Below are 14026 nucleotides of genomic sequence, written 5' to 3'. Positions count from 1 at the left end.
TTTATTTTTATTTTTTTTATATAATAACAAACATGTGATAAAAAACATATCATACTTACCTCCACTGTACAGCTCGTTTTGCACAGAGTGGCCCCTGAACATCCTCTTCTGGGATCCCCGGCCGCTCTCTCGGCTCCTCCCCGCATCAGATAACCCCATTTGAGAAGCGCTCCCCCGATCCACAGACATGAATGCCGGACTCGGCCCCGCTCCCCCACGCCCGCGTCATTGGATTTGATTGACAGCAGTGGGAGCCAATGACTGCGCTGCTATCAATCTATCCAATCAAGAGCCGGGACCCCGTGGAGAGAATGACAGCGTATCCTCACCGAAGAGATGAAGGGGCTCAGGTAAGTAAAATTGTGGGGACTGGGGGGCCGGTGACTGCCGGGTGTTTTTTCACCTTAATACATAGGATGCCTTAAGGTGCAAAAACATGAAGGTTTACAACCCCTTTAAACTGAATAGGTTGTTTTACAGGGTGATCATTTACAATCATTTTAAGGCAGTTCTGAAGACAAAAGGGGGTTCAGCCCAGTACTAGCAAGCTGTGCCTAATAAAGTGTCCAGTGAGTGTAAATGCTGTTTCCATTGAAAAGTTCATACATGTGAGAGCACACCTCCTACGTACATTGCACACCATAAACCAACATGGCCATACACATCAGCATTAGAATCCTGGTGATAATCTACGTTTCCTCTCCCTCCTAGGAAGTGGAGCTGATTAGGAACGTTCAAGAACTTCTGAAGAGGACCCTGGAGCAAACCATCCAGCAGATAAGGTAGAGCACATTTTGGGGGGCCCTGGCAGGGAGGGGCCCACAGGGCAGATAGCGGGTGGTGGATGGGGGATCCAGAAGATAAGGAATGGCAGATAGTGGAACAAACCAACCCACAAGGTATAGATAATAATGATGGAAGCCATCCAGCAGATAATGTCTAGATTATAATGGTGGATTCCATCCATCAGACAGACTCTAGCAGACTCTCACTGTCACCACTCTCATCATTGCTTCAAATCACCTCAATCCAAACCAAAGATAATAGTTTTTTCAGATAAAACCACAAAGTTTATTTTAATATTTTTCTCTGGAAGGAAATATATAGCATACATAACATCAGAACAAAGAGTTATGGAAAGAAAGTATTTTGACAATTGCAGGATCATACGGCTGCAATGACATATGTCTATAGCTGGGTGTACACAGGCGGGTATTTCTACAAAAAAATTAAAAATAAACTGCATCGCTATTCATCCAACAAAACTGCTAGTACATTCCTTGTGTATGAACGGGGCAACATTGAATGTCCTCAGGTTATATCTTCTACAGGTTAAATGTTATTCATCCACAAAAAACACAATGGTCCAGGAAAATACCGTAAGTATATAATAAATATTTATTATTTAAGATTAAAAATAGAGCAGCAGGAGGAGTGAGACCCACTCACTTTGCTTCATCATGGTAGCAGTTCACGGTAGTTCAGGGTAATAAAGTTTTGAGAAGACCTCATTGAAGTGGCCAACTGATATACTAAACTGGTTAGTTTTTGTTCTCCATTCAAAATCTTTGCTTTACAAATAAACTTATAATACATGACATAGGATTCCTAGAGAACTATGGGTTAGCTAAAGAGCAAGAAACAGCCCGCTTAGAGGCAGATGTTCTCTGATTGAAAACTGTACAATTAAATTGTAATGCGTTTGACAAGCTGCCCTTGGCTACAACTTTTTTAATAAAGTCTCACCTTCATCAGAGATTTCCTTAGTAAGTATATAATAAATATTTATTATTTAAGATTAAAAATAGAGCAACAGGAGGAGTGAGATACACTCACTTGGCTTCATCATGGTAGCAGTAGTTTGGGGTAATAAAGTTTTAGAAGACCGCCTTGAAGTAGCCAACTGATATAATAAACTGGTTAGTGGTTCCACCAGAGTATGATAGGAACAGAATTATCAGGGGCTTAAAGGGAAACTATATTTCTTTTTTGGTCATTTCTATTATAGATGATATTAAGTTTTTAAACCATTCATTTGTTTTTGTTCTCCATGCAAAATCTTTGCTTTACAAATAAACTTATAATACATGACATAGGATTCCTAGGGCACTATGGGTTAGCTAAAGAGCAAGAAACAGCCTGCTTGGAGGCAGATGTTCTCTGATTGAAAATTTAGAAGAGGGCCATCTAATAAGGGACAAGTCACCCATCTGATTTACCCCGTTTTTGATGAAAGGCCTCCTTTAAATGGGTGTACTTAAAGCGGAGTTCCACCCATATAAAAGTCAGGAGCTATACAAAAAAGTGTTAAAGTTAATCGGACACTCACCTGTCCCAGGGTCCAGCGATGTGGGCAAATTAAGCCCTGCTCTTCTGCGGCATTGTCATTGTGGGCACCCGGCTGTGGCTTCACAGCCGGGCACACACTGCGCATGTGCGAGCCGCGCTGTGCACTGTGACTATGTGAAAGTCAACTGGGACCAGTGACGTGTCCCAGATGATTGTCAAGAGGGAGGGGGGAGAGGTGAACTTCCTTCCGGTGCTGTTGTGCCCTGGAAGGAAGTGGGAGCTGGATCCCTCTAAAAAGAGGGTACCCGCTCCCCCCACAGAAAAATGACATGCCAAATGTGGCATATCAGGAGGTCACCTTTACTTAAAGAGGAAGTTCCTTTTTTGGGTGGAACTCCGCTTTAAGCATACACCTGTGCAAGGGTCATGTTTACCTGCACAGCGTTCCAAGCATCCCCAGTCCAACAGTCCCATCCATGCCAATTGGAATGCTGCAGCTGCACGGATACAACAACCGTTGCTCCCAATTTGATGGCCATGCGGGTGTCAGTGCACACCCCCAAATGCACACTGCGTTCGGGGACCCACATGGATGTCAAATTGGGAGCAGCGGCTGCGTCTGTACAGCCTCTGCGTCCCAATTGACATGAATCGGACTACCTGCATGGAGGTCCCCAGAACACCTGTGCATCCCCATGCAGGCAAGCACAACCCTTGCAGGGGTGTATGCTTAGAGCGGAGTTCCACCCAAAAGTGGAACTTCCTCTTTAAGGCCTCCTCCCCGGCTCCTGTTTGTGAAACTGAGTTTTGGGGGGCAGAGCAGGTACCGGAATTCAAGAGGCATCCGCTCCCACTTCTGCTCTGGTTGCCAAGGTGACCGGAAGCAGAAGCTCTTCCTCCCCAAGTCTTCTGGGACATATGGCAGGTCCTAGAAGACTTCCAGACCGCAGTGCCGCTCGTGCATGCGCAGCGGGCACCCAGCTGTGAAGCGGCAAGCTGTCACAGTCATGTGCCCATGGTAGAGATTCCGCCGCCACCCAGGGAGGACACGGGGAGAACGCAGCTGCAGTGAGTGCACCGCTGGATCGTGGGATAGGTGAGTGGCTGTTTATTAAAAGTCAGCTGCTACAGTTAGATGGGCACCTAAACGACCACAACATACAGGGGTATACAATGTACTAATAACATAAAAGCACACACACAGGCTGGACTTGATGGACTTGTGTTTTTTCAGACTCACCAACTGTGTAACTATTAAACTATTAACTATGCAACTATGTAAATAACTATGTAACATACATAAAAATACATAAAACTTTTCACATCATTCTCTACCCACGCAGGTTCTTCTATTCTCATGTCCCTACCAAACACATAGGAACTATAGAGCCAGCTTGGACATAGAGAAGTTAACTCATCCAGTATGTTTTAGCAATGCTCTGCATGCAAAACAAAAAATAAAATAATAATTGTTTCTTTTAACAAATAATAAAAAATATATATATATATATATATATATATATATATATATATTTTTTTTTTTTTTCACACTGATTTTTTTCCCCTCGCATAACTGTTTCTGTCCTATAGATTCTTTCATTTGACAAACAAGACTCAATTGGCCAAGTTGACACGCCAACATGCTTATCTCTGCATCAGTCCTGGTCATCTGCTGCCATCTAGTGTCTGCTACTGGTTTTCATAGGAGAGAATATTTATTAAAGTTGGCTATCGGCCTTTTTTTTTTTTTTTTTAAATGTTCCTCTACCCTGGCCCCCAACCCCCCCCCCCCCCCCCCACACACAGACAGTGTGAGACAGTGGGGGTTATTTAAGAAAGGCAAATTCATTTTGCACTGCAAGTGCACTTGGAAGTGCAGTCGCTCTAAATCTAAGGGGTAGATCTGAAATGAGGGGAAGCTCTGCTGATTTTATCATCCAATCATGTGCAAGCTAAAATGCTGTTTTTTATTTTCCTTGTATATCCCCCTCAGATCTACAGTGACTTCACTTCCAAGTGCACTTGCAGTGCAAAGTAGATTTTGCTTTTGTAAATAATCCCCAGTGTTTCACTGCCTGTGATCAGCACTGCAGAGTGTCAGCTTCCTGGCGGGCGCGGGCACTGGCATGTGGAGCTACGGACAGGCCTGAGCTCATCCTACCTAGGACAGAATTGCAAGAAAAAATACATTTTCTAAGCTAAATCATTTTTTTCCCCTAAAGTCCAGGTCCATCATTCTTGTCTTTGAGGATGATGTGCCCAGATCCTGCACATGCAGAAGAATACCGGGGTTGAGATAATACTGCATCATGGCCACTAGATGGAGCTAAAGATTATAGAAAATAAATACTTATTTCCTATGATCTTCAGCAACATCTAGTGGCCATAATGCAGTGTTTTCTCAAACCACTCTTTTTTTTTTTTTTTTTTTTTAATGAATAGTATTCGACCTTCAGTTTTTGCACATTTAGTTATGTTACAGCCTTATTCCAAAATGAATTAAATTCATTATTTTCCTCAAAATTCTACAAATGATACCCCACAATGACAATGTGAAAAAAGTTTGTTTGCAAATGTATTAAAAATAAAAAAACAAAAAAAAAATCACATGTACATACAGTGATTATAAAAAGTCTACACACCCCTGTTAAAATGTCAGGTTTCTGTGATGTAAAAAAAAATAGACAAAGATAAATGATTTCCGAACTTTTTCCACCTTTTAATGTGACCTATAAACTGTACAACTCAATTGAATAACAAACTGAAATCTTTTAGGTGAAAGGAAGTAAAATAAATAAAATAAAATAATGTGGTTGCATAAGTGTGCAGACCCTCTTATAACGGGGGATGTAGCTGTGTTCAGAATTAAGCAATCCCATTCAAATTCATGTTAAATAGGAGTCAGTACACCCCTGCCATCATTTAAAGTGCCTCTGATTAACCCCAAATAAAGTTTCCCGTAGGTCTTTCCTGACTTTTTCTTAGTCGTGCTATACAGCAAAAGCCATGGTCAACAGAGAGCTTCCAAAGCATCAGAGGGATCTCATGGATAAAAGGTATCAGTCCGGAGAAGGGTACAAAAGAATTTCCAAGGCATTAGATATACCATGGAACACAGTGAGGACAGTCATCATCAAGTGGAGAAAATATGGCACAACAGGGACATTACCAAGAACTGGATGTCCCTCCAAAATTGATGAAAAGATGAGAAGAAAACTGGCCATGGAGGCTGCCAAGAGGCCTACAGCAATATTAAAGGAGCTGCTGGAATATCTGGCAAGTACTGGCTGTGTGGTACACATGACAACAATCTCCCATATTCTTCATATGTCTGGGCTAGGGGGTAGAGTGGCAAGATGGAAGTCTTTTATTAGGAAGAAAAACATCCAAGACTGGTTACATTTTGCAAAAACACACCTGAAGTCTCCCAAAAGCATGCGGGAAAATGTGTTTTGGTCTGATGAAACCAAGGATGAACTTTTTGACCATAATTCCAAAAGATAGGTTTGGTGTAAAAACAATACTGCACATCACCAAAAGAACACCATACCCACCGTGAAGCATGGTGGTGGCAGCATCATGCTTTGGGGCTGTTTTTCTTCAGCTGGAACAGGGGCCTTATTCAAGTTAGAGGGAATTATGAAGAGTTCCAAGTATCAATACTGGCACAAAACCTTCAGGCTTCTGCTAGAAAGCTGAACATGAGGAGGAACTTCATCTTTCGGCATGACAACGACCCAAAACATACATCCAAATCAACAAAGGAATGGCTTCAACAGAAGAAGATTAAAGTTTTGGAATGGCCCAGTCAGAGCCCAGACCTGAATCAGATTGAAAATATGTGGAGTGATCTGAAGAGAGCTGTGCTTAGGAGATGCCCTCACAGTCTGACCGATCTGGAGTGTTTTTGCAAAGAAGAGTAGGCAAATATTGCCAAGTCAAGATGTGCCATGCTGATAGACTCATACCCAAAAAGACTGAGTGCTGTAATAAAATCAAAAGGTTCTTCAATATAGTATTAGTGTAAGGGTGTGCACACTTATGCAACCATATTATTATTATTTTTATTATTTTTACTTCTCTCCACCTAAAAGGTTTTAGTTTGTTCCACTGAGTTGTACAGTTTACATGTCACATTTAACCACTTTCAGACCGGACCATTTTGCTGGTAAATGACCAGAGGTCTTTTTACACTTTGGCACTGCGCTGCTTTAACTGGTAATTGCGCGGTCATGCAATGTTGTACCCAAACAAAATTTGCGTCCTTTTCTTCCCACAAATAGAGCTTTCTTTTGATGGTATTTGATTGCCTCTGCGATTTTTATTTTTTGCGATATAAACGTAAAAAGACCGCAAATTTTGAAAAAAAATGATATTTTCTACTTTTTGTTATTAGAAAAATCCAATAAACTCAATTTTAGTCATACATTTAGGCCAAAATGTATTCAGCCACATGTCTTTGGTAAAAAAAAAGTCAATAATTGTATATTTATTGGTTTGCGCAAAAGTTGTCACATCTACAAACTAAGGTACGTTTTCTGGAATTTACACAGCTTTTAGTTTACGACTGCCTATCTCATTTCTTGAGGTGCTAAATTGGCAGGGCAGTACAAAACCCCCCCAAATGACCCCATTTTGGAAAGTAGACCCCCTAAGGAAATTGATAAGTGGCATGTTGAGCCCATTGAATATTTTATTTTTTTGCCTCAAGCGATTGAATAATGACAAAAAAAAATTTTTTTTTTTTTTTTTTTTTTTTTTTTACACAAAGTTGTCACTAAATGATATATTGCTCACACATGCTATGGGCATATGTGAAATGACACCCCAAAATAAATTCTGCTGCTTCTCCTGAGTACGGGGATACCACATATGTGGGACTTTTTGGGAGCCTAGCCGCGTACGGGGCCCCGAAAACCAAGCACCGCCTTCAGGCTTTCTAAGGGCGTAAATTTTTGAGTTCACTTCTCACTACCTATTACAGTTTTGAAGGCCATAAAATGCCAAGATGGCACAAAACCCCCACAAATGACCCCATTTTAGAAAGTAGACACCCCAAGCTATTTGCTGAGAGGCATGTTGAGTTCATGGAATATTTTATATTTTGCCACAAGTTGCGGGAAAATTACAAACTTTTTTTTTTTTTTTTTTTTTTCACAAAGTTGTCACTAAATGATATATTGCTCATGCATGCCATGGGCATATGTGAAATGACACCCCAAAATAAATTCTGCTGCTTCTCCTGAGTACGGGGATACCACATATGTGGGACTTTTTGGGAGCCTAGCCGCGTACGGGGCCCCGAAAACCAAGCACCGCCTTCAGGCTTTCTAAGGGCGTAAATTTTTGAGTTCACTTCTCACTACCTATTACAGTTTTGAAGGCCATAAAATGCCAAGATGGCACAAAACCCCCACAAATGACCCCATTTTAGAAAGTAGACACCCCAAGCTTTTTGCTGAGAGGCATGTTGAGTCCATGGAATATTTTATATTTTGCCACAAGTTGCGGGAAAATTACAAACTTTTTTTTTTTTTTTTCACAAAGTTGTCACTAAATGATATATTGCTCACGCATGCCATGGGCATATGTGAAATGACACCCCAAAATAAATTCTGCTGCTTCTCCTGAGTACGGGGATACCACATATGTGGGACTTTTTGGGAGCCTAGCCGCGTACGGGGCCCCGAAAACCAAGCACCGCCTTCAGGCTTTCTAAGGGCGTTACAGTTTTGAAGGCCATAAAATGCCAAGATGGCACAAACCCCCCCCAAATGACCCCATTTTGGAAAGTAGACACCCCTAAATTTAGGGGTACACTAGTGAGACTAGGTAATAAATGGCGGGTGCCCTGAAACTATAAAAAAATAACTAACCAACCAGCGTCACCTGTAACAGTTATATGGTGATCACTGGTGAAAGGGTTAACTAGGGGGCAATCAGGGGGCTTTATGCGGTAGTATATGGGGGTCCCTGGCGCTATAAAAAGCTGCGGCGAACCTAAATACCTACCTGCCTAACTAGCGTCACCTGTGACACTAATACAGCGATCAGAAAAACGATCGCTTATTAGGCTGGGTTCACACTGGAGCGATGCGGGAACGCCACGAATGCGCGGCGGGTTCCCGCATCGCATGCCTCCCGGCGGCAGTTCACACTGCCCTATGCGAACTGCTGGGAGTGTCAGTGAAATGTTAATGACACCCCCAGATCAGTTCGCATATCGCAGTGCGATCTGCAAACTTGGATCGCATGGTGTGAACACCCATGCGATCCGATTCTGCTGCGGACCAAAAAAAGGGTCCCGTGCGAGTTTGCGGCGGGTGCGGCGGGTGCGACACGAATTCAGCCATACTATCTGTATAGCTGAACTCGAATCGCACAGAGATCGGATGTGATTTGCACTGCAGTGCGGTGCGAATCACATCCGTTCTCATAAACCGCTGCAATGTGAACCCAGCCTTAGTGACACTGGCGACGGGGGGTGATCACGGGGTTAAACCTTTATTGGGGGGGTTAGGGGGGTACCTTAGAACTAAAGGGGGCTAACCCTAACTGCCCTAACAGTTATTAGTCACAAATGACACCCGCCGGGTGATCAGGGGGTTAAACCTTTATTAGGTAATAAATGGCGGGTGCCCTGAAACTATAAAAAAATAACTAACCAACCAGCGTCACCTGTAACAGTTATATGGTGATCACTGGTGAAAGGGTTAACTAGGGGGCAATCAGGGGGCTTTATGCGGTAGTATATGGGGGTCCCTGGCGCTATAAAAAGCTGCGGCGAACCTAAATACCTACCTGCCTAACTAGCGTCACCTGTGACACTAATACGGCGATCAGAAAAATGATCGCTTATTAGGCTGGGTTCACACTGGAGCGATGCGGAAACGCCGCGAATCCGCGGCGGGTTCCCGCATCGCATGCCTCCCGGCGGCAGTTCACACTGCCCTATGCGAACTGCTGGGAGTGTCAGTGAAATGTTACTGACACCCCCAGATCAGTTCGCATATCGCAGTGCGATCTGCAAACTCGGATCGCATGGTGTGAACACCCATGCGATCCGATTCTGCTGCGGGCCAAGAAAAGGGTCCCGTGCGAATTTGCGGCGGGTGCGGCGGGTGTGGCGGGTGCGGCGAATGGCTGAACTCGAATCGCACAGAGATCGGATGTGATTTGCACTGCAGTGCGGTGCGAATCACATTCGTTCTCATAAACCGCTGCAATGTGAACCCAGCCTTAGTGACACTGGCGACGGGGGGTGATCACGGGGTTAAACCTTTATTGGGGGGGTTAGGGGGGTACATTAGAACTAAAGGGGGCTAACCCTAACTGCCCTAACAGTTATTACAGTCACAAATGACACCAATGCAAAAAAAAAAACAAAAAAACAAAAAAATGACATTGGTGTCACTGTGACTGGGGGGCAGGGGTAATTGGGGGGGTGATCGGGGGGTAAAGGGGGGGTGTGAGTGTGCCTGGCATGTTCTACTGTGTGTGTAGAGTGTTGGTGCAACTCACCGATCCTCTCTCCTCCGTGTCGGAACGAAAAATACCGACACGGAGGAGAGAATACATCACTTCCTCTCCTGTGTTTACATTACAGGAGAGGAAGTGATGTCACGGGGGATTCCTATTCGTCGGGAGCGATCGCGTGGGGGTGGCCATGAATGAATGGCTGCCCCCTCGTCCCGGATCGCTCCCGGACGAAAACCGACCGCCGCAGGCACCGGGCGGGGGCCCGATCGGGCCCCCGACCCGCGGGAGGCAAGGGACGTACATGTACGCCAATATGCCTGCCCGTGCCATGCTGTCGACGTACATCGTCGTGCGGCGGTCGGCAACTGGTTAAGGTGGAAAAAGTTCTGAAAATTGAGCTCAGGTGCATCCTGTTTCCACTGATCATCCTTGAGATGTTTCTATACCTGTGGTAATTTCAGTTGATTAGACATGATTCGGAAAGGCACACACCTGCTTATATAAGGTTCCACAGGTAACAGTGCATGTCAGAGCACAAACCAAGCCATGAAGTCCAAGGAATTGTCTGTAGACCTCCGAGACAGGATTGTATGGAGGCACAGATCTGGGGAAGGATACAGAAAAATGTCTGCGGCATTGAAGGTCCAAATAGGCACAGTGGCCTCCATTATCCATACATGGAAGAAGTTTGGAACCACCATTTCCCTTGAGCTGGCCACCTGGCCAAACTGAGTGAACAGGCCTTAGTCAGGGAGGTGACCAAGAACCAGATGGTCACTCTGACAGAGGGCCAGCGTTTCTGTGGAGAGAGGAGAACCTTCCAGAAGAACAACCATCTCTGCAGCACTCCACTAATCAGGCCTGTATGGTAGAGTGGCTAGACGGAAGTCACTCTTCAGTAAAAGGCACATGATATCCCACCTGGAGTTTGCCAAAAGGGACCCGAAGGACTCTCAGACCATGAGAAACAAAATTCTCTGGTCTGATGAAACAAAGATTGAACTCTTTGGCCTGAATGGCAAGCGTCATGTCTGGAGGAAACCAGGCACCGCTCATCATCTGACCAATACCATCCCTACAGTGAAGCATGGTGGTGGCAGCATCATGCTGTGGTGAAGTAAATAAACATTTTTTTTTTTAATTGATTAAATACCACCAAAAGAAAGCTCTATTTGTGTCAAGAAAATAATAAAAAAATAATAATAATAAAAAAAAATTGAGTACAGTGTAGCATGACCGCTCAATTGTCATTCAAAGTGTGACAGTGCTGGAAGCTGAAACATGGTCTGGGCAGGAAGGGGGTGTAAGTGCCCAGTAGGCAAGTGGTTAAAATTTACCAAAAAATTGGGTATTATATGTGTTTGTGTGTACTAAAAATAATTTTAGTGTATTTTCCCTGACAATATAGATTTGAGAAATCAGCTGTACAAATACCGTGCAACATAAATATTTGCAACAGCCACATTTTAGTCTGCAAGGCCTCTGATTTCAGAAAAATGTATATTGTTTGGGGGTTTTAAATGATTTTCTAGCAAAAATATACAGATTTTACCATGGGTGCAAAAAATAAAAATAATGGCTTTGGTGATAGAGAACGAATTAAAACCGATCCTTAAAGTGATATTCAGGCCGGTTCACATTTGATTCACAGCGAATTTGCTGCAAATCCGCATCTAAATCGCAAGCTGTTCATTTCACTTCAACTAATTGTGGAGTGTATTGTTAAGTTAACCGCTTCAGCCCTGGAAGATTTTACCCCCTTCCTCACCAGAGCACTTTTTGTGTTTCGGCACTGCGTCGCTTCAACTGACAATTGCGCGGTCATGCAACGTTGCACCCAAATAAAATTGATGTCCTTTTTTCCCCACAAATAGAGCTTTCTTTTGGTGGTATTTGATCACCTTTGCGTTTTTTTTTTTTACACTATAAACAAAAAAAAGCGACAATTTAAAAAAAAAACTCAATATTTTTTACTTTTTGCTATAATAAATATCCCCCAAAAATATATATAAAAAAAAGTTTTTTTTAATAAATAATATATATATATATATATATATATATATATATATATATATATATATATATATAAATCGATAAATAACTTGTGTTATAATAATAATAATAATAATAAATCATTTTTTTCCTCAGTTTAGGCCGATATGTATTTTTGGTAAACAAATAAAATCACAATATGCGAATATTGATTGGTTTGCGCAAAAGTTATAGCGTCTACAAAATAGGGGATAGATTTATGACGTTTATTATTTAGAGACTGGTTTTTCTTTTTTTGTAGCTTCTTTGAACCTTGATCATGTCCTGAAGAAACCTAACGGCAAAACGCGTAGACGCACAAGGGCTCCCTATACTAATTGTATAATTTTCGTATGATTTTTAACCTTTTGAACACTGTGATTATATCATGTACTTTTTTCAATAAAAACTTTATTTTTGTTACTTCTCCATTGTTTCCATGCCTCTAAAGTCCGACCTGTGGTTACTTTTTTAGTACACCTTTTTTGCTCCCTCTAGTATAGATATAGAATAGAATAGTCTAGAAAATAATTGAATAGAATAAAAAACAATAGAATAAAATTCAATAGAATAGAGTAAAATAGAATATAACTGTCTTCTGAAAATTGAATTTAAAATAGAATACATTTAAATAGATTAGAATAGAATAACATAGAAAACAAAAGAATAAAAAAGAATAGAATAGAGTTCAACTTTAAAGAGGAGTTTCCATAAAAATAAATAAAAATTAAAGTCAGCAGCTACAAATACTGCAGCTGCTGACTTTTTAAATAATCGGACACTTACCTGTTCCAGGGTCCAGGAATGGGGGGATCAAAGCCCCGCTCATCCACCCCTCCGCCTGCATTGCAACTGTGGGCACCCGTCTGTGGCTTCACAGCCGGGCACCCACTGCGCAATGCGCAAGCGGCGTCGCATGCCGTGATTGGCCACGCAGTCATCTGGGACCTGTCATTTGTCCCAGATGACTGACAGGAGGGAGGGGGCAGAGCTGAGCCCTTCCTGTGCCGAGGGGAAGTGATGTCACCAGCCCAGGCGCTGAAGGAGGCAGGCTATGAGGGACCCCCTAGCAACAGGCATTTAAAGATGAGTTAAAAAAAAAATCCAAATGCTTTTTATTTTTTATTTTTTTTAGGAATTTTAATGATTTTTTTTTTCTGTGCAACACCACTTTAAATACCATCTGTTTTGAGAAGATATTTTAGGAAATCAATACAGCTGTGAAGACTTTGTTGCCTGTTATTGGGCCGAGAAACGTAAAGCTAGTCCACCTTTATGACCCCGGGCCTGGCCACACGTTCACACGTTTGTGGTTTTGTTTACGGCGATGGCGGCCTCAGACAGCTGTCAGTGGTTGTGAAGCTGGGAGGAAGACGGCGGTCTGATGTTGTGTGATGAGCCGCTTCCCATACAGGAGAGGTCAGAGGTGACCAGACGGATGATTGGCGGCTTAGCATTTGAGAGCGCCAGCAAAGGACCGTTAGGATAGACATCATCTAAGAGAGCTTTCAACTTCTTGGCAAATGTTTGAATTCTATTCTAAGTCATCCAGGAAGACAGTACAGGGAGAAGAGAAGGAGCAACATAAGAGGGGATGTGAATGGGGGTCACACTAATGAGGGAGAACAGGCATTTTATAATCATAGTTCATATTAATATAGAGGGAGAGCTTGGTAAGTGTATAAATATCAGGGAATACTGATCTATATTTATTACATTAGTTAACCTACATCTAAGAGATCCTGTATGACGTCTAAATTAGACATGTTGCTCTCCAAATCCAAATTCGGACACATTTTTTCATTATTCGGAAATTCGGATGTATGCGAATATCGGAATTACAGTAGTTACGACTTTAAAGAGGAACTGCAGTCTGCTCACATAATTTGTAATAAAACATCTTTGCCATTCTGAAGCTTCCCTCCAACCACTTTGCATATTATTTTATATATACTTTGATTCTGTACTTGCCAAATATGCTGCAGAAATCTCCCTCCACTGAGTCTGGCTGCAGCCATTTTAACTGTGGGCAGCTGAAGCTGCTGACTGTTCACTTCCTAGATTTACACAGAGTCACTCCTACCAGCTCTGCAGCTCTCATTGGCCCTCTTATGACTCATTCCCCCTCCCTTCCTGGCAAACTCTCATGCGAGTGAGAGAGAGAGCTGTGCATGATGTTACATGGTTACATAGTAGGTGAGGTTGAAAAAAGACACAAGTCCATCAA

At 42.6% G+C, this 14026-nt stretch overlaps 1 protein-coding gene across 1 annotated transcript in view; it reads left to right on the top strand.

Moving 5' to 3' along the window:
- Positions 1–14026, top strand: part of TEKT4 (tektin 4) — a 111754-nt gene that overhangs the window by 5392 nt on the left and 92336 nt on the right. The window contains exon 2 of the mRNA XM_077449410.1: positions 712–782. Coding sequence (XP_077305536.1) covers positions 712–782 — 71 coding nt within the window. The remainder of the gene's footprint in view (positions 1–711; positions 783–14026) is intronic.

This window comes from Lithobates pipiens, unplaced genomic scaffold (assembly GCF_037356315.1).
Source record: "Lithobates pipiens isolate NorthernLeopardFrog02 unplaced genomic scaffold, aLitPip1_a1.2 Scaffold_22, whole genome shotgun sequence".
NCBI classification, from domain to species: domain Eukaryota; kingdom Metazoa; phylum Chordata; class Amphibia; order Anura; family Ranidae; genus Lithobates; species Lithobates pipiens.
This window is presented reverse-complemented; position numbering and strand designations above follow the sequence as displayed.